The sequence below is a fragment of the Haliotis rufescens genome, unplaced genomic scaffold (assembly GCF_023055435.1).
Source record: "Haliotis rufescens isolate VD_foot unplaced genomic scaffold, xgHalRufe1.0.p SCAF_8, whole genome shotgun sequence".
NCBI lineage: Eukaryota > Metazoa > Mollusca > Gastropoda > Lepetellida > Haliotidae > Haliotis > Haliotis rufescens.
The window spans coordinates 38,846,454-38,869,274 of NW_025964372.1; the positions used below are offsets into that span (position 1 = coordinate 38,846,454).

Sequence of the window (22,821 nt, forward strand, 5' to 3'; positions counted from 1 at the left end):
GTTTAATTAAACACAATCTACGTGGACCCTGCATGATGTCATAATTTTATCAAGTTGAAACACAGATGGATAAATTAGTCTAAGTAAGTAAAATATCAGATCTCTGATGGATGTGTCATGAATTACACATAACAGGGATATGTCATACAGTATGGTAAATAAAGCTCAAAGATGTGGACAAGTAAGGGTAAGTCAGACAAAAATTTGATTTTTTTGGACATGCACTTGATGCATGTAGACATAAATATTAGATTGCATTTTTCAATAATAGGTTAAATGGTACCTGTCCTATATAACTAAATCGAGCCCAGATGGGTACCCAGGTAGGGTCAGGCAATAGTGGGTCAGGTACCCAGGTAGGGTCAGTTAATAGGGGGTCAGGTACCCAGGTAGGGTCAGTTAATAGGGGGTCAGGTACCCAGGTAGGGTCAGTTAATAGGGGGTCAGGTACCCAGGTACCCAGGTGCAATCTTACATGCTTGTCGTAAGAGGCGACTGACGGGATCGGATGGTCAGGCTCACTGACTTGGTTGATACATGTCATCGCATTCCAATTGCGTGGATCGATGCTCATGATGTCAATCACTGGATTGTCTGGTCCAGACTCGATTATTTAAAGACCGCCGTCATATAGCTGGAATATTGCTGAGTGCGGCGTTAACAACAAACCAACCAACATCAATCAGACTAAACACTTTGTCTACTTTTCTTCTATATTAGTTTCTCTCTATCCTCCTCATCTCTTAGTGTACTTGTCTTCCTACATCATCTCTTGTACATACGAAATAATGTATGGAAATACCAGGGAGAGGGGGTCCTAAGTTGGATAACTTGTTCCTAATCCTTTTTCATTTATGAATAAAATAGTTGGCCAGGCCTCTTCTTGGTGCCATGACACCTGTTCTGTTGACTTAAGCAAAGACGTATATACATCTACATCTAAAATACTTTAAAAAGCATAGTCTGGAATGGGAGTCGCAACTTTGAAACTGGTACCCAAAGCTTAAGAAAGCTGCTTTCTAAGTGGCTAAATCGACTTCCTGTTGGTCATTTCATTGGTAGGTCATAGTTCGCGAAAGGTTGTTCTGACTTGACCTGTAATGGGATGTCCTCGTCGTTAGCCAGAACTTGTATCTGATTTTAATAAGATTGAGGTACTCTCAGCATGTGAATTATCCTGTTTTCTTTATTTAAAGCATTAATTGTTTATTGTTATACAAGTTTATCTCTGCAGCCGTTGTAATATGCAGCTACCAGCCGATTCGTCTCGCATCAAAACACGGGCTGTGTACTCGTGGGCAGATGACCACAGAGTACGCTGATCACTGTGTCGGATTAACGAGACAGATTAATGAGTGATTTCGGTAATTCGTTGCAAATTAGGTGTGTTGGAGTCGGAGTGCGAGACTGTCGGATTAACGGGTCTAAATAGCACTGATTTAATCGGTTCCCATCATTAGTGTCGGATAAAGCCGATTGTGGGATTAACGAGTGTCAGATTAACGAGACTTGACTGTATATCTATATACATCTTTGACTTATGCCTCAGTCACATTTGCCGCCGCGGCTGTGGGGTCTAAAAATATCTACAGCCATTAGCAATTATAGGGCCGCCGCAACATTCCCACGGTCACATACTGTGGCAGTCACATATGTCAGGATAGTGGAGCGCTGTATTTTGAATTTGTGCCTACACCCTTTGAAATGATGATGCACGGTCGCCTGTAAAAGAAAGGGATACGCCCTAGGGTGACCCTGAGGCCACCGCAGGTCCTCTGCGGCCGCCGCAGGTATCTCTCGATTTCGGGGGGCTACGGCCGCCGTATCCTAGCTGTAGAGCAATGTGTCTGAGGCATTAAGCTTCATATTTCAATGAACTGACAACAGTGAGTGAGTGAGTGAGTTGGGTTTAACGCCGCTTTTAACAGTATTACAGTTATATCATGGCGTGTCAGCTGAATGTGGGAGGAAAGCCCGAAGTGATGCAGGTCTCAGAAGTTTACCACTTCGGTGAAACCCACGAGCACGGGTATGGTGCTGACAAACCTAGAAACATAATCGGGCGAACCGGGATTCGAACCCACAATCATAGGTTTCTGGCATGCCTAAGGGACCCAACTCTGCTCAGCGAATGGCGGCGCCTTAGACGACTGGGCCACCCGTGCCACTGTACTGACAACAGCTTACACTAACCGGGAATATTGAGTTAAGCAATTCCTCTAAAGAAAGAACAGGTTAAATGAAATACATGAATGACGAAAAATGCATACTGGGGGATTCTGCTGAACAGATTCCCACAGAAGCCGTTTAGCTTAGACACTTGCTTGAGTAGGTGAGTTGGGTTTAATGCTGCTTTGAACAGTATTCGAGTAAAACCACAGCTTGTTAGTTTAGTGTAAGAGTAAAGCCGGAAGTGACGCAGGATTGCGCCACTCACGCCCATGCCCTAGTTTGAGAAAATTTAGGGTTAGGGTTAGGGTTAATAATAGGTCAAATAATGTGATCAGGCTATTAACTGGACCATGGCAATCTCCCTGATTGGGAATCTAGGTGAGCATTCACACATGACAACATACTTAGGAATGAGTGAATGGATGAAAATTTCAGTAATTTTACAAATCGATTGAATTTAGACACTGATTGTTACATTTGTAATTTTAGTAGAGAACACAATAATAACATTTGGTCAGTCTTCTTGGTAAATTGATGAGTGAATCAGTCATTAAGTAAATTGACTAAAATGGTTACAAAATATCATTTAGTACCATTTAATACTTTTCCAAAGACGTTAAAGAGCTCTCGATTCTTTCCTATTACTGTAGTTAACTGTAACTGTAGAAATATGAAAAAATGGGGTGGTCCTTAACTTCTTTTGAGTAGCATAGAAACCGGAGTATCATGGAAGACAGATAATTTTGTCCAAAATGACTGAATTTAGAATTTAACAGCTTGGACCCAAAAAAGTACGAGAATCTGTACTTTACTAAGAAAGTGTTATCCCAAATATAACATTTGTTACAAAATGACAAAATTTCTTTGCCTCAAACAAAAGACCCCTTAAAATAAAATGGACTGTTCCAAGATAACTGTTTGTTATAACAGTGGTAGGAAATGATTAGCTGGACCACCAGGTGTGAATGGCAATATTAAATTCAACAAAATGATACATGCATCATTGATTTTAACGATATATATTTTTTTCTCATACTCTTCCAATTATCTGCACGTTTGGTGGTCTATAAACTATCACTGATGGACACTGTGGCTTGATTGACTGCAATTTTTAAAGCATTTTCTGGAACTAACTATTTTTTTCAAAATATCCCAGCCTAATCAAAAACAAATTAGTTTGGTTCCAGATTTTAACTCAAAATCCATGGTAGAATTTTCTTTTTTTTATATAAATTTTTATTCAGTCATATACACAGGATACATATGCACTCGAAAAACAGTACAGCTTTATGAATACAGGTACTTCTCAAAAGGATGTGGTACAGAGGAGGCCTAAGGCATAATCCACATCATGGTACAGATGAAGGCATATTTATGTATACAATTAAGAAGATGCGGTATTTATGGTACATCAAATTATGTTGCAAGCATCAAGTGAATAAGTATCCATGGTAGAATTAATTCTAATAATATTCATAAATGTAAAGATAAAAAATAAATCCTTCAAATATTTCTTTCAGCGTTGGAAGGATGAGAACAAAAATTATATTCTTTATTTATCATTTGGCCTGTACATTTTGTTAAATGTGACATGAATGTTAAAAATTGTACCTTTTACATGGGAAAAAGGCCTCAAACCTTTACATAAGAATAGTATTCGCTGTGGTTCTATCTCAGGCTTTGGGTCAGACAATTTTTTATTATTTGTTCGTTTTTGATGTGATTATTAGGCTGAGCTGCAATAAAAAAACTTTAAATTTTTATATTTTTTTTCAATATTCCTGATTTTGAAGGTTTGCAGATCCTTAAAGCAGGTAATGAAGCTAATGAGCTGGAGGGAACTTACTGGGAGGAAGTCTTGCCCTTGTCCATGTAGACTCGCACCACGTACAGGATGCATGTCAGCAGCTTGATGAGCAAGTTGAAGATACGAATACGTAAACCTGCAACAGAGACACCAGATGAGGGGCTGGATCAGTGGACTTTCGTTTCATATTTAAATAAAACAAGCGACTTTGTTGGGATGGGGGATAATAACAATAAACCATCAACACTAACTAGGAATACTTATGTTAGTAATTCCAATAAAAATTAAACTGGAGAAGTGGTATTTAAAGTAAATGCAAGAAGAATTTGTTGAAGAACAATTTTAAGTTTGTTTGTTTGTTTGTTTGTTTGTTTGTTTGTTTGTTTGTTTGTTTGTTGTTTAAAGCTGCACTCAGCAATATTCCAGCTATATGATGGCGACGTGTAAATAATTGAGTCTGGACCAGACAATCAAGTGATTGACATCATGGACATTGATCTAAGCATTTGGATAGGATGACATGAAAACAGTTTGTGAATGAGTGAGTGAGTGAGTGAGAGGTGGGTGGGTGAGTGGGTGGGATTTGAGTGAGTGAGTGAGTGAGTGAGTGAGTGAGTGAGTGTCCAATATTATAACACAATTAGAAGAGGAAATCTGTCTAGTAACTTAAGTAACATGTTCATCAAGTAACATCATTACAAGTTCATATTAGTGCATAAATCAAAAGAAATCCCATATGTTTATTAAGTATTTTCTGACTGAAAACATTGTGTATGTTTGACGGACTGAAAATAATTTTGTCATAAAGTACCGATATTCTTTCACTAAAGAGAAATTATCAATATTACATTTTCAGATGAAGCAAAAACGTTCCATATATATCAAAGTACGGTGACACATCTGGGTAATAAGATCAATATAACATAATGTGTTTTTCAAATTAACTGAAATTTCGACATATTTTTTACTCATGCAAGAAGTGATTCAGAAACTGGTCATAAATACAATCCAAGATTAGTGAAGGTTAAGGTCACATTCATTTTCTGTTTGACTGTGAACCGCCCCATTGATCCTATAAAGCCAAATGATTAATAGCCATGTTTGTAAACACAAACACTAAATCACCAGGAAATCCCTCGTAAACTGCTCCAGCATACACAGCCAAATGATTTGCAGCTATGTCTACTGCCAGAAACACTCACAATCAGGACATCCTCATCAAAACATATGGAAATGTCAGGCAATAGTATCTTTAACAAGTAGACATTACACTGATGTATGGAGCTTATCAAAACTAGTACCTGCTAGGTGAGTTATTGGATTGGTATACATGATAAAGAGATCATTATCCTTGTGTTTCCATATCCATGATGGGGATTGTCGTATTCACCGTATCAAGCACCCTGCTTCATTATATAAGTGTCCGTGACCTATTTCTGGACCAATCCATAAGATATCTTTATAAGCGCTACCTAAGACCAAACATTTGAGTGACAGTCCATATTTTCTTGTCCATAGTACAGATTTCTTTGATAATAAACAGAAGGGGTATATATTTGCACTGTATCTCTTTTTCAAAAAGGTTTAAGTTTAATCGACATTTGAACTATCTTATCACTACAGCTCGATTCTCTGAAAATCGGCTTAGCTTGCTGTTTCTAGTTTTAATAAGTGCTTCACCATGTCAGTTTTCTAAGTACCTGGTGTGCTTATTATGGCAAATTGTTATATATATTAGGAAAAAAAAAATGTGTTATACTTACTGCACAACTGGTTTCAAATTAAATTTAGCACTGTTAAATATAACAGAGACTTAACTTTTTATTGAAAACACTGAATGCTTGTCATCAAATTTAAGTTAAAAAACAAAACTTAAAAATTTGTCTTTACGTTGAAACCATGTTGTCATCAAGAAGATAACAACAGTGATAGGGGATGCTTCACTCAATTAGGCAACCAATGCTGGTCGTAAGAGGTGACAAAACTGAATCAGGCTCGGTGACTTATTTCTGCTGCACTGACCTACAATCTACAAAGATGGAAACTCAAAACTGTTTGGCAATTCTTACAAAAATATTAACAAGTAAATGGAACATTGGACCAGATGCAATCAAATGTTCTCCAACACTCAACAGTTTCAAGACAAACCTAAAAATACACCTGTTTTAAATATTCTGTCATTAGAAATTCTTATTAATCTTGTTGGCGCTATGAGCACACTGCCTGTGTGGAGCATTAAGTGGCCTTGTCATTATTATTATGTTATGAATGCATGTCACTGTACCGCAACTGGAGGTAATGCTTCACATAATATCAATCACTGGCTTATCTGGTCATGGCTTTATTATCTATTTTACAGGTACAGCCGGTATATTGTTGTCTGGGGTGGGATCACTCACTCACTCACTCACTCACTCACTCACTCAACCACTCACTCACCCACTCACTCACTTACCCACTCACTCACTCACTCACTCACTCACTCACCCACCTACCCACCCACCCACTCACTCACTCACTCGCTCACACAAACCAGTCAGTCACTCACTTACTGGTACAGCTGGTATACTGTTGTCTGGGGCGGGATCACTCACTCACTCACTCACTCACTCACTCACTCACTCACTAAACCACCCACTCAACCACTCACTCACCCACTCACTCACTCACTCACTCACTCACTCGCTCACACAAACCAGTCGGTCACTCACTGGTACAGCTGGTATACTGTTGTCTGGAGTGGTTACTGGGAGCTCTCACTCACTCACTCACTAACTCAACCAACCACTCACTCACTCACCCAACCACCCACTCATTCCACCCCCCACTCAAATTACAGCCACCCACCCACACACCCACATATGAAAACCGTGACAGTTGACTTGGCCAACTGGATACCATGGTTATGAAATGATAAGTTTGACCAAGATTTATCAGAACCACTCCGACTTAGTTTTGTTTTTTTTCCAGAACCAGACAAATTCAGTTATCGCCGATGCCATCCACTGTATCATGACATCATCACATTCCTGAGTTACGACATGTAAATGACAATAACTGGTGTATTTTACAATGTCAAAAAACATTATGTGTTTCAGATTGTGGGGGGCGGTCGGGTGGCTAAAGCGTTCGCTCGTCACACCGAAGACCCGGGTTCAATTCCCAACATGGGTACAATGTGTGAAGCCCATTTCTGGTGTCCCCCGCCATGATATTGCTGGAATATTGCTAAAAGTAGCGTAAAACCATACTCACTCACTCACTCAGATTTGAGGGTGTCATTGAGGATTTATGAAAGCCCCAAAATTTGAACATTTGAAACCAAACATGATATCCAGGCATTGAATTCTGCATAAAACCCAGACGTCTGAAAACATATAATGTCTCTCTCCTAATTGTAGTGTTGGAATTTGGTTCACATTATTGTAAAGATTCCTGCAGCATTGTAACGGTTGTCATCATTGCACAAACTCATGCTTGTGGTTCTCCAAATCTCATTACAACCCCAGAAAACACTGGTATTTGTACGCTTCATAAAAAATGTAATGCTTTCATTGCCAAAAACCAATTTTAAACTCAGGTGAGGTGGATACAACAGCATTTCGTCACAATTATACCAAAAGCAATCTCGGTCAGAATGCCTCAAAATATCAAATGTCACTATTAAATGTGCATACCCATGAGAATTATTTATGAGAATACAATCATGTCACAGCCTTCTCATTTGCAGTGATATCACCGAGAAACCGCATGATTCACACGATTCACTGCCCTTTAGTACTGGCGCTGTGTAGAGACAGATGGTAATACCTGGCTACAGAGGCGATCAAATATTCATCTTACGTCTGACACTCATCATGGAAATACAGTTACAAAACAGCTTAATCTTGGAAAACCTAATTTATTATTTGCTCTTAAATGTCAGCGATGAATGACACTAGTGGTACTCGTCACCTAATTTGTTATTTCTCACATATATGGCATGTTTGTATTTTCACTGACACTTATATTTATTAATATACATATTGCACAATGAACTGTTCAGAGATAGAATTTAGCATTATCATCATTTTGTTTGATATTCACATTCAACAAAACTCCAGCTATATAAGGGCTGCCTTTAAATAAATGGTTCTGGAATATAGAATCTAATGATTGATCAATCTCATTAAAATCAGACCTTAGTTCTCGCTAGCGCTAAACAAAGATCTGAAGACATCCCATTAGTGGTCATGTCAGAACGACCTTTCATCAGACAAATCAGTGCGTCGCTTACCAGATTATGAAAGTGACAGTCGGAATGTGATTTCTAATCATGCAATCTCAAAAACTTTAACATGGGGTATTCCGAACGATATATACGAGTTTAACGCCTGAATCCTTACAATCTAGACCATTCCAGAATGTTTTTTTGTTCAGATTTCAAATTTGTAATCGAGAATTTATCAAAATATGTTTCTAAGCATAGTCTCCAATTTGAAATTTGTGCCGTAAAGAACAAGAAAGCTGCCTTCTGATTGGTCATGCCATTGGTCGGTCAAAGTTCGCGCAAGGTCGGTCTGACGTGACCTGTAATGGAATGTCCTCAGATCTTTGTTTAGCGGTAGCGAGAACTAAGATCTCGTTTTAATGAGATTGATGATTGATATTATGAAGAATGAACCACATTGTTGGGGAAAAAGGTTCCGCAATCAACCAAGTCACCAAGTTGACCACCCAGTCTACTAACTCGCCTCTTACAAGAGGTATAGATTTCTTGGGGCTGATTCTGACCCAGCATCCCCACTGGATGACCCTCTTGTCTAATAGTCTAAATTTTCACATGGCTTCTAATGTTGTCTTCTTTGACAAAATGGAGCCATACACTCCTGCTGAAGCCCATACATTCCTGCTGAAGCCAATACGCTCCTGCTGAAGCCCATGCACTCCTGCTGTAGCCCATACACTCCTGCTGAAGGCCATACGCTCCTGCTGAAGCCATACACTCCGGCTAAAGCCCATACACTCCTGCTGAAGCCAATACGCTCCTGCTGAAGCCCATACACTCCTGCTGAAGCCAATACGCTCCTGCTGAAGCCCATACACTCCTGCTGAAGCCCATACACTCCTGCTGAAGCCAATACGCTCCTGCTGAAGCCCATGCACTCCGGCTAAAGCCCATACACTCCTGCTGAAGCCCATACACTCCTGCTGAAGCCAATACGCTCCTGCTGAAGCCATACACTCCGGCTAAAGCCCATACACTCCTGCTGAAGCCCATACACTCCTGCTGAAGCCAATACGCTCCTGCTGAAGCCCATACACTCCTGCTGAAGCCAATACGCTCCTGCTGAAGCCCATACACTCCTGCTGAAGCCAATACGCTCCTGCTGAAGCCCATACACTCCTGCTGAAGCCCATACACTCCTGCTGAAGCCCATACACTCCTGCTGAAGCCCATGCACTCCTGCTGAAGCCCATACACTCCTGCTGAAGGCCATACGCTCCTGCTGAAGCCATACACTCCGGCTAAAGCCCATACACTCCTGCTAAAGCCCATACACTCCTGCTGAAGCCAATATACACCCGCTGAAGCCACACTTACTGGATCTTTGGTTCTTGATGAAGTATAGTTGTAGCCTCTCCTTGAAGGACTTCTCATTTGTGAAGAATTCAACCAGAACTCTGAAAATATAACAAGGACTATTCAGACAAGAGACAACGGACACTGAAGGCTAAGAATACTTGAACCATATTCAAGTGGACAACAACACAAGGGTAGCAAGGAAGTGAGTGAGTGAGCAAATATTCCACTTCAATCCCCATCACATCGATGGTATTCAAGCACTTGTTGTATAGTCTTGAGTATAGTCTGACAGCTTACAAAGAATATCTTCAAAGCCTTGTATCATGACAAGGATAAATAAATATTATTTATTTCTATGACAATACAGTGTACAATAATATTACTGAGTGAGTATGATCTTACACCGCGTTAAGCAATATTCCAGCAAAATAACGGCAGGGGACACCAGAAGTGGGCTTCACACATTGTATGTGGGGAATCCAATCAGGCCTTTGGCATGACGAGCAAAGGCTATAACCCAGAGGAAACCCCACCACTGTAAACTTATTGAACTCAATGAGCAATATGAATATAAAAACAACCAAATGAGATCAGGAAAAACTATTCAAGCCATAACCTGGTCATAATATTGATCACAAATTTATTGAAACTAGGCAACATCTCCATAAAATCCTGATTTCGGTATTTTTCGACCTGTTTACCGATTCATCAAAAAGAAAACACATAATCATATCTGTTTTAATGTCCGTATTCTGGACTCATTTTTGTATAACGTACAAGGTCTTCTTTCTCCAGAATGATTTACCAGTTTTTTTATCACACAACGTAATGGCTCTCCTTGGCATTTCACTACAACCATCGAATTTCCGTCAGCGCCAACAAATCATATAATAAAGGCACTCTCAGAAGACCCTTGATTCTCACTCAAGCACAGGCCAAGTGCAGGTAAGGCCATACCCTGATAATCTGATTCCATCATAAAAGGCTGCTGTGCCTACAAGATACCCACAGCTGAAATGCACATAACGTTCAATTAAGAACAGCAAGTCGGACAGACCTACTCTTGCCTAGAACCCCATTTGGCCCTTTCTGTGCAAGTGGTCATGACTTCTACATTCATGAAACACATCAGCACACTTTTTTTTCCTGAAGGGGGCACGGGTGGCCCAGTCGTCTAAGGCGCCGCAATTTGCGGTGCAGAGTTGCGTCCCTTGGACACGCCAGAAACCTATGATTGTGGGTTAATCCCGGTTCGCCCCGATTATGTTTTTAGGTTTGTCAGCACCATACCCGTGCTCGTGGGTTTCACCAAAGTTGTAAACATGTGAGGCCTGCATCACTTCAGGCTTTCCTCCGGGGGCGGTCGGGTAGCCTAGTGGTTGAAGCGTTCGCTCGTCATGCCGAAGACCCGGGTTCGATTCCCGACATGGGTACAATGTGTGAAGCCCATTTCTGGTGTCCCCCGCCGTGATATTGCTGGAATATTGCTAAAAGCGGCGTAAAACCATACTCACTCACTCACTCACTCAGGCTTTCCTCCCACATAAAGCTGACACGCCGTGATATCACTGGAATACTTTTAAAAGCAGCATTTAACCCAACTAACTAATTTTACTCCTGAATGTAGAACTGATTGTTGACCAACATCACACAACAGACAGATGGTGCAACAAGCAGAAAGGGAGGCTTCTGCAGTGTTGACACAGACACCCTTTGGAGTTTCTTATCAGCAAATGCACTGGCCTTATGTGTCTGGCTTAATGTTGAACAAATATGTATGGATGGTGCGTGTGGCACGGTGATTCTGTACTGTTGGCCTATTAATGGACTATGAGCACTCTTGCGTTTTTGAAAGCTGTTGTGCCATAGATCTAGCTAAATCGACATTATATATGCTCTCTCAAATGTAGTCACATGATTGAGTGAGTGAGTGAGTCGGCTTTAATGCCGCTTTTAACAGTATTCCAGTTATATCTTGGCCACATGATTGAAAGATGTGTTTCATTGTGCAATCATAAAAATGTTATTCTATACATCCTAACCAAAGGATCAATATCTGAGGGTCCTTAGGGTGGTATAGGGTTACTCTTTAAACTTGTAAAAAATGCTATCCTAAACGTAACATGAGTCAAATTTTTATCGTAAAAGATTAAAGTAAATTGTCCATGACAAAACTGCTTAGTGTAAATTAAAACTTAACCATATATCATAAAATCCCATAAAATTGTATACAACTAGATCTAACGACAAAACAATAAACAGTCAGTGTTTGGTATTTGCAAAACACAAATTTCAGTAATGAAACGAAAGCAGAGCCAGTTGTCCCTGTTTCCCTACAGACTGACGATATGCATTCACACTGAGATGATTTTGCATGTTAGATTCAACTTGACATCTTGTCCCTTATTTTCATGTTGCTATTGCTGACCAAACCAAAAATATAATGACTACCGTGTAAAGGCCCTAAATTTTACTTACCGACTTGTTACACCCCCCATCAGGACCCTCCTATCTGATGGCATAATCATTTTGTTATGTCAGTCATATTAAAAATTGAAAAATGAAAATAACTTCTAAAATATGTCATTTATTACTTGGCCTGTATTGTCATATAAGAAGAAGATCAATATCAGTGTAAATATATCATAAAAGTGATGCAAAGCAAAAACAACCATTAACCAGTCTTTTCAAAAGGGGTTCCATTGTAAAACTTTTCCTTACGCTATCAATATGAACAATATCAGGGTGAACCTGTATTCCCAACCCAACATCTGAATGAGGTCTTCGTCATTTACATTCAGATATGAATCAGATAGGCTTGTCTGAATCCACGACGCGGATTGGTTGAATTGAAAGTTCATATGATGTGACCTCCAGTAAAGGGTTTGCCAGATCTTAATGGAGATCAGTATCGATTTAAAGAAAAAGATCTGATCTTAATGAGATTGGTTGTTGCAGAATAAAATGGTTTAAAGTATGTTGAAGCTGTTTTATCACAGAATTGTAGAACTACAACTGTATTGACATCAAACCATTCCAGACTCATTCACTCTGAAGCTGAACCTTTCAAGAACCTTCTCTTGGATGAATCTTCACAAGCTGCTTTATCAAAGAATATTAGAACTAACCAGGGTATAAGTTGTCCCCACTGACGTAATCAGGACCCCCCCTTAGAGTATCAGTAACTAAATCCTGTGTCAAGGCCAAATATCAGGACCCATTAAATATTGACAGAGATATCTGTACATTTTCTAATCTTGGCTCATCTTTTTGTGAATCTGTTCACCTATCTATTTTTGATCCATTCATATAATTTTCATCACAATTTTTTCCTTTACTGATAATGGAATCTGTTTTGGCAAATAATTGTGAATTATTCTCTGGCATTGATGGTAGTGTTCCCTCGCTATTGCGCCCTTCAATATAGCATTAACTCGGTTATAGCACGCAGTATTGCATGGCTTCCAAAATTTACTCATGTTTTTTATTAACTCAAGTTTTGCAATGACACGATGTTTATCTGGACTTATGTTTGTCATACATTTTTTTTATTTTATTCAAAATTTCATTCAATATTGTTTACATTAATTTCGGAAAAATTGTGTATGAAGTGATCGGTAGATCACACAACTCACCGTTATTTACAGCAACCAATTTAGTTTGACTATTATATGTCAACATAATTTTTTTTTAAATTGAAATACATGTAGCCCAGGAAATTCCTATGGTGACTGGTCAAATTATTCTATATATCATTCCTGATAAAATAACAATTTCAGATACAGTTTCTTCTGACAATTGCATCAAAATTCTTTGAAGTTGTATCATTGGGTACTTTTTAACTGAATCACTGGTAGATTGGGAGGAAACGTGTGCACATTGCTATTTCCGGCTTAGTTTATGAGTAAAAACACAAAGTAATCTTCACTCAATCTCTGCATTTAAAACAATGCCTTGGAGAGCAGGAAATACCATTTAAAATGTACCGTATTCGACGTAATAAGCGCCCAGGGCGCTCTCAAAATTAGAAATAGGGGGCTCTTATTAGAATATTATTTTGGTGAAAAAAAACAGAGATGAAAGATAAATTTCGTGGTTTATGGTGACAGCCTGAAATGTTTATGTACGACATATATATTTCCCCAGAATTTTAATGCCCATAATTAAGGGTGCATATAACACACGAGTGTGTATTATACGCGAATAAATAAGTCTTGTGTACATTGATCAATCGGAAGGGGTGCTAATTGGGATTGTTCACCAGCCAATATATCAGCAAATATCTCCGTGGGCGCTTATTAGAGCAGGGCGCTTATTACGTCGAATACGGTAAATCATCATGTCTTGCGATGTTTAATATCAAATATCATATTTTCTTTGACCAAGTTTGTTATACCTGTTCATTCACCTGAATTTGATGTGGATACTATGTGTTTTGGGGTAAACTCGATAAATCTTTTTTTAAACTATAAACCATAAACAACTACTATACTAATCTTTTTTAAACTCTGCAACGTGTTAGGTAGGTAAAGCATGTACTGTTTTGTTGGTCATCTACCCCCTACAACTCCACCTCGGTTAAACTGCTGATTATCTATAACGCTCATCAATTATTTGGACCCCAAGGTAGCGTTGTAGCGAGGGATCATTGTACATATATATTATAACATTCTCCAGTGCAATACTTGAATATTCTTGGTCAATAATGTTTTCACAAATTTCATTGTACTTCGCAAAGGACATTTTGCCGATCTCCGTAATCTATGCACTTCAAGCTCCTTACCCAGGATGTTGCCACATGATGTACATTGTAAGGATAAGAATTTATGGATGAACAACTTCTTTAGTACAATTAAGAGCAACGTTTCGGTGTAGGTTCTATCACCGTTATCAAGCAAGTACTTAGTACTCCAACTTCTACATGCCTATCAAAGAGGAAATGAATACATTAACACTGACTTTAGATGCACTCAGAGCCTAAACATAACCAAACTGTGGAGCTTTGCATGCGTTTGTTTTCAAATTGTGGTAAATCATAAACATATCAGAAAGACCAATGTGAGACCATTGTCAGCAAGATTTGTTTCCAGGCATGTATTCTTTTGGAGTGAGTGAGTGAATATGGTTTTACGCCGCTTTTAGCAATATTCCAGCAATATCACGGCTGGGGACACCAGAAATGGGCTTCACACATTGTACCCATGTCGGGAATCGAACCCAGGTCTTCGGCATGACGAGCGAACACTTTAACCAATAGGCTATCCGACCGCCCCTATTCTTTTGGAACTCTCACAGGTATTATTAGTTCCTGTACAGGGTTGAATGAGTCAAAACATTAATTCCCATTTTGTTTGTTCCTCCATGGTGGAACTCATACTATCAATACTGTAACCTGCCTAAAAGAGTTTTTTTCCTGATGTGGCAGTCTAAAAAAATTAAAGGATCTAATCCCATATGTATGAAAGTTCCCATTGGAATTTTCTCTTTATCAGAAAAATGCCACAATAATCACCAAATTTATCAGCGTATTCAACTCAAGCTGCCTGTTAGGTGCTAAAAGGTTAACAGCCACATTGCCATCTCATCCTACCGGGTACCCATTCATTGCTGGATGAACAGAGGCACATCTAAAACGAAGTCACTTGTCAAAGGAGACATCACATGAAGTACATGTACTTCAGAGTGGGCGTGAGGACCAAACCCCTAGAAACTCTCAGGAGTCAAGCTGCAGCCACCCATCCAAGGACTTTCCTTAACAGACGTTGCTTCACTTCACCTGATTTGCGTACAATAATTCTGCATTGCATCTTTGGTGTGGTAAGGCAACAGGTTTTCATAGACACAAACAGTCGATATACCCGTGAAGATCCGGGGTAGAATAGGTCTTCAGCAACCCATGCTTGCCGTAAGAGGCGACTATGCCTAAGGGATCGGGTGGTCAGGCTGGCTGACTTGTTTGATGCATGTCATCATATCCCAATTGCGTGGATCGATGCTCATGATGTCAATCTCTGGATTGTCTGGTCCAGACACGTTTATTTACAGACTGCCGTCATATAGATGGAATATTGCTGAGTGCGGCGTTAACAACAAACAAACAGTCGATACTTTATGGAGGCATAAGTCTTGTGTTTAAGGTGGTTATTATGTTGTTTGTAACTTACTTTTTAAATACCTTAACATTTTAATATTTTACATATACCTTAACACCAACTTTGAGAGTTTTCAATTTGTGCAATTTTGTGACATTCCAATTTTTTAATCCAAACTATTTACCTAAAAACAACAATTTTAGTTTGGCATGAATGTACATCTGCACTTGGCTCGGAATCGATACTACAATCATATAGTCCTTCAGCCTCGTTGTTTGGTTCCGGGGGCGGAATAAAACTTGGTGGGGAAAAAAATGCCCATGGGATCGCTGAGTATACCACCTTAATCAATTAGTATGTGGTTTCACGGTTTCGGAAGGTGGGCATCAGGTCCTCTGATATGTCATGTCAGGATGAATCCAAATATAGGGTGAATGAACACTAGCTTCATCTCAAGTCACTGGGTAGGACTTGGGTTACACATAACTCACATTCACATTCCTCATATGCCTACATTTCATATCTACTCAGATAATCTGTAAATGTTCATAGTTAATGTATGTTATATCTGATAAAAAACATCCTACCCACTGCCTTATAATTACTTTTTTCAGGGATTGATTCAACTTCCTACAAAAAACATATTCTTCTAGATACCTAATTATTCACCTGCCAACTTCCAGAAGAGAAAAACAAAAAAGTAATTGATTAAGGCAGGAAGTGCTGATCTGGTCAATAGAAACACAATGATTAGTCAAAGTCCAAAAAGCAAAACGATGTTGGCCGTCTTGTCAGGAAATGTGCCATTTGTATCTCTGAAATTCGATAATACTGTGACAGTTCTCATAAAGTCAGAAAGAGTTGAGGTGAAATGGGTTTTAACGGGGCGTTCAATATTATTTTACTCATGTGCAATGGCGTATCTACAGTGCTAGATAACTCAACTGAGCACTGAGATGTAACCATCCTGCAGCTAAGCATTGATACACTACTCGGACACATTATACTGAAGCCTCTAGACCACGGAGACGGTCTCCAGATAGATTAGCTCTATCCAATTGACCCTGGAGACCGTCTCCAGGTAGAAGCTCTATCCACTAGACTACCGAGATGGTCTCCAGGTAGAAGCTGTATCCACTAGATCATGGAGGCCGTTTCCAGGTAGGTGCTCTATCCAATAGACTACCAAGGTGCTCTCCAGGCAGAAGCTCTATCCACTGGACTACCAAGGTGCTCTCCAGGTAGAAGCTCTATCCACTGGACTACCAAGGTGCTCTCCAGGCAGAAGCTCTATCCACTGGACTACCAAGGTGGTCTCCGGGTAGAAGCTCTATCCACTGGACTACAAAGGTGCTCTCCAGGCAGAAGCTCTATCCACTGGACTACCGAGGTGCTCTCCAGGTAGAAGCTCTATCCAGTGGACTACCAAGGTGCTCTCCAGGCAGAAGCTCTATCCACTGGACCATGGAGGCTGTCTCCAGGCAGAAGCTCTATCCACTTGACTACTGAGGTGCTCTCCAGGTAGAAGCTCTATCCACTAGACCACGGAGGCTGTCTCCAGGCAGAAGCTCTATCCACTGGACTACCGGGGTGGTCTCCAGGTAGAAGCTCTATCCACTAGACCGAGGAGGTGATCTCCAGGCAGAAGCTCTATCCACTAGACCATGGAGAAGGTCTCCAGCAGTAAGCACTATCCACTAGACCGAGGAGGTGGTCTCCAGGCAGAAGCTCTATCCACTAGACCATGGAGAAGGTCTCCAGCAGTAAGCACTATCCACTAGACCGAGGAGGTGATCTCCAGGCAGAAGCTCTATCCACTAGACCATGGAGAAGGTCTCCAGCAGTAAGTACTATCCACTAGACCAGGAAGGTGGTCTCCAGGCAGAAGCTCAATCCACTAGACCATGGAGAAGGTCTCCAGCAGTAAGCACTATCCACTTGACCGAGGAGGTGGTCTCCAGGCAGAAGCTCTATCCACTAGACCATGGAGAAGGTCTCCAGCAGTAAGCACTATCCACTTGACCGAGGAGGTGATCTCCAGGCAGAAGCTCTATCCACTAGACCATGGAGAAGGTCTCCAGCAGTAAGCACTATCCACTTGACCGAGGAGGTGGTCTCCTGGCAGAAGCTCTATCCACTAGACCATGGAGAAGGTCTCCAGCAGTAAGCACTATCCACTTGACCGAGGAGGTGGTCTCCTGGCAGAAGCTCTATCCACTAGACCATGGAGAAGGTCTCCAGCAGTAAGCACTATCCACTTGACCGAGGAGGTGGTCTCCTGGCAGAAGCTCTATCCACTACATCACAGAAGTGGTTCAATCAGAAAGTTAGTGCAGGAATATATATTAGGAATCTGCTCAGAGACGTGGCATTGTGTTCCCTGATTGTTCTCCGCAGGAATTATTGTTCACACAAAAGCTTCTGGCTGAGATCAAATGTAAATATTTTCTGTGATGACTCAACTGATATAATTTGTTTCAATAGGTCAAGATGACATTTGAGTGTTATTGTGCCATAGAATGTCATGGTGTCACATCAAAGTTGCATTGTAGAACATAGAACACGACAGCCTGAAAATCTTTTAAGAAAAAACAACTTACAACAATGTCATTTTTGTGGCTGGTAATTTATATTTTTTTCAACAGTCTGAAGCATATTTGTTCACCTTAAGTGACTGAGCATAATACTAAAAAAAAAAATGTTTTCCAAAATATGTCATCCCCGAGGGGGGGTTGCACATTACTCTTGGGTTCATACTAGTATTGTTTTTCCCATTTATAAAAAATAAACCACAAAAACTTCAACTGTATAGATCTGTGGAGCTTCAAATTGATATACAAACACAACCACATATACATATCATACATGCGATGTCAAAGTACTGAAACTGTTGAATATACACAAAGACAGACATTAATATACTTCTTGAAATATCAGTTCTTGTGTGAAAATCCCCGGTCAGTACATTAAAAAACAAAAACAACAAAGGATGTTTCAGATGTCAAATTACCATAAATGTTCTCATGTGGAGGAATGGACTATTTATAGTTCTTTGATTGATGCTATTTATGTTTGTTTGTTTCCAGCATTATGACAGCGGTTATTGCTATTTATGTGAAAAATCATAGTTGGGTACAAAAATACAGCAAATAATGTTTTGGGTAATATCATTACTAGAATAACCTAGAGTAACTCTATATGCTAGTGGAGCAAAATATACATATTGAACTGTATTTAGATGCGATGAAAGATAAATATGTGACGACAATTAATGTTACACTGTATTGTGCCAGAAATACATTGTATATACATGGTAACTGATGAAAATACCCAGAACTAAAATCCTGCACTGCTGCCATCACAACAACAGACACTTGTGCACAGGCCATACTCAAAATCGACAAGATAATGCTTCCCTTCAACAAGCTACAATACCTTTATAATGCAAGGCAGAACAACACATTGTTATGGTTACAAAAAATGACATTTTGCAAAATAATTTGTTGTATGTACATACTGCTCTTTCTTCTATCAAATATTTGGCATAAATTCAATTAAAAACTTAATATACAAATATCCTGGTGTAATAACTTAAAATCAGTGAAATTGAAAAACGTTGCAAAATGAAATAATTAACTACCCGGTACCATGCATTGTGACATGTCAGTACTTGCTGATGCTCATTAGCTTCTTTCCCACTGTGTAATCATTAGTAGTTTTCGATATATATACCGAATGAAAAATGTTATAAATCATCAATATTTCGGTGGATATATTTTTGAAATTGTGTGTTAATCTTCACCACAAAATAAATACCCGGTATGGCAAAAAATATTAATGATCCCTAACTTTTTTGTTTTTTCTATCAAAGTTTGGACAGTTAATGTTGGATAAATAATCCCCTTTTGACATACAAACATAACCAAGCTTTAAATATACAATGAGACAATCAAATTCCTGACAATAATCCTTTCTGAGACAGAAAAGCTTTTCCCTTTAGACAAAAATCATGTCAATTCAAAGTCAGCAAGCATGTAAGATGTCCGGAGAGACAAATATTACGAACAGCAAACAAACATTTCTAACATTAGCTTTCAAGCCAGAAAATGATAACAAATATTATTCCAGCTAAAGAGCTTCAAATAATGTATTGAACTGTGAAACGGAAGAGAGCTATGATGAAGACCGAAGACCTTGTTGACGAGCCTATCAAACCATATTGATCTGTACACTGGAGATGCAAAGCCATCTAGAAACCTCTTGAAAACCTCTCACAATGTATTGATAAGTGATGAGATCAACGATGAATTGAAACAAGGCATGTCACAGGATAACCTGCCTGATAGTTATACCACAACAGTGATCGATAAACAGAGGTTATCATGCCAGTGTTTTGGGATGGTAATATCTGGTATTAGGAATAAACGTTGTGTTTAGGGACTCTTGGTCAAATCCAACTGTTTTAAATTGGGGAAAAAACCCAAGTCACATAGGTGGGAAACCATAATGTCAACGCTAAATTATTTAGCAATTTTATGCTCCAAAGTTGACCCACTTGTTAAATACCTCAGCTATGTCCCTGTTAGATAGTGATTTATGGTATCTAAGTGTCATATTTTGATAATGATAACAATTATCCCAATAATTTATCCAGATAATTTTTACTTGATTGCCAATTGACAAGGACAACGCAATGTTAGCTTGTTAACACTGAAAGCATTCCCCACTTGACCTTTTATATTTGCATAATTATTTAGATGTAATTTTCACCATATGGGGATTTTCAGAAGACAGAAGATGTTATTTGTGAGCTACAAATCTTGTGTCGCTGTTAAAAAAGCAAAAAGGTTTTAAGAAATGTCATTTGTGAGTAACGTGTATTGCAGACTGTTAATAAAATAAAAAAGTTTAAGAAATGAAACAATGGTCACTTTCAGCTTGTGGCAGAACAGGTCTCTTGCAAGTTATATTTCCTAAATAGATCCGGATGAATAGGTCTTCAGCAACCCATGCTTGCCGTAAAAGGCGACTATGCTTGTCGTACAAGGTGACTAACGGGATAGGGTGGTCAGGCTCGCTGACTTGGTTGAAGCATGTTATCGATCCCAATTGGGTGGATTGATGCTCATGATATCAATCACTGGATTGTCTGGCCTAGATACTATTATTTACAAACCGTGTAATATAGCTGGAATATTGCTGAGTGCGGAGTTAAACAAAAAAACAGGTGGTCAGGCTCGCTGATTTGGTTGATTCATGTCATCGATCCCAATTGCGTGAATCGATGCTCATGATATCATCACTGGATTGTCTGGTCCAGACTCGATTATTTACAGACCGCCGTCATATAGCTGGAATATTACTGAGTGTGGCGTTAAACAACAAACAAACTAACAAACAAACGAACAACAAAATTTCCTAAGTCTGCCTCCATGGTCTAGTAAATAATCTAACACCAGCGTAGGTTAGATCCCTGACTCTGTGTGCTGGTGATTAGGCGCCTCACTCTGGCAGTGTGGGTTTGAATCCCTGATGAGGCTCAATCCAAAAAAGTATGAGAATCTATACTTTACTAAGAAAGTTTTATCCCAAATATAACATTTGTTATACCAGAAGAGTTAAGACTAAGTAAGCACACTAACCCCTTGAGTGAACTCTGAATCAGAAATATGTCCACTCATGGAACAGTCTCAGTTATAAAAGACCCTTATATTATGATGGTAAAACCTCCTGTGGTCCACAATGAAATACAAGACTCACCATCAAGCATTGAATGACACTTAGGAGTGATACACAACAGTAGAGGTGAAATTGGGTTTAACGTCGCGTCCAGAATTACACACTGCACTTAAAAAGCAACATGCATGCACGTGTGCGTGTGTCTGTGTGTGCGTGTGTGCGTGTGTGCGTGTGTGCGTGTGTGGCTGCTTGTACTAGTCCGGACGATTTATAGTGCTAGCCAACTGAGATACCATGCTGCAGTTTAACATGAATACTCCATTCAGATACACTATACTGACTCTGAGCCGACCAGTCCTTGTTTTGGCCCCTTAATGCCGTAACAACAAGTATCATCATTTAACGTCTCTTGGTATGGCGCGGCCAGGGATCGAACCCCAGACCTTCCGCTCTCCGGGCGGACGCTCTACCACAAGACAACAGAGGCGGTCACACATTGGGAAAGAATTATTGGATGTCAACCTGTTTATGAGACGAGTGAGTAATAGAGTGAGTTTGTACACCGCTTTTAACAACATTTCAGCAATATCACGAGGGGGGGAGGGAGGGGGACACCACAAATGGGCTTCACACATTGTACCCATGTTGGTAATCGAACCCAGGTCTAGCGAATGCTTTAACCACGAGGCTACCCGACCACCCCTTATGAGATGAAGGAGAAAGTATATACTCCGAAAGGTTGTGTTCCTCATAATAGAGAAGTTGACATCCATAAATTCTCTTCCTTAAGGCTCACCTAGTATTTTAATGTTTTGTCCTCCCTTTAGTAAGCTGTTAAGATTTCAAAACATACATCTATCAAATCTGTGTTCTACCCCTGAACTTCTACAAGACACAAGGGTATTACAATACATCAGTTACTTTGCCTATTATAGCCTTCTGAACTTTTGGTATACACAGGGACAATGATATTCTTTGGACATCAGCCTTTTCGTGTCGGCACCCATCTAAATGCCTGTCACACATGTGGACAAAAACAATCACAAGACATAAATCATAATGTGTCCTTGCAACCATTAAAACTTCGACAATACACAAGGGCAATGTTATTCCTTGGGCGTCAATCATTGTGTGTTCCTGTAATCCTCTGAACGTGCACTCCTCAACAGCTCCACTAGCTGCCCGATCTTACTCCTCAATACCTTTAATACAAAAGATTCCAACTGGTAACTACACATGCATCCTTCCAATTTCCAAGATATTCCCAATCTCGGGCCAGATTAAATACTGTCAGTCTCACCACCAAATCTGTCTATCAACATCTATCAGACGTACATGCTAACAAGAACCGTCTTTGGGCGCCTTCCACTGTGCTCAGTTTCTGCCAATAGATCCAGACTCATAAATAATCTTCAAATTCATTGAGCATTTTGCTGTGAGACGTATCAAATCCATTGTGTCTGGACTGCCTGGCTGGTGGCAATAAGACGCCTGTGTTGGGCTTG

General features: G+C 39.7%; 1 protein-coding gene across 9 annotated transcripts in view; it reads right to left on the bottom strand.

The window, feature by feature from the left end:
• The window catches only part of LOC124138395 (potassium channel subfamily T member 2-like), a 175,255-nt gene that overhangs the window by 126,506 nt on the left and 25,928 nt on the right, over positions 1-22,821 (bottom strand). For all 9 annotated transcript variants that reach the window (XM_048388883.1, XM_048388878.1, XM_048388876.1 and 6 more), the window contains exons 2-3: positions 9,564-9,643; positions 4,019-4,115 (exon numbers count right to left, since the gene is read on the bottom strand). In XM_048388883.1, coding sequence (XP_048244840.1) covers positions 4,019-4,115; positions 9,564-9,643 — 177 coding nt within the window. The remainder of the gene's footprint in view (positions 1-4,018; positions 4,116-9,563; positions 9,644-22,821) is intronic.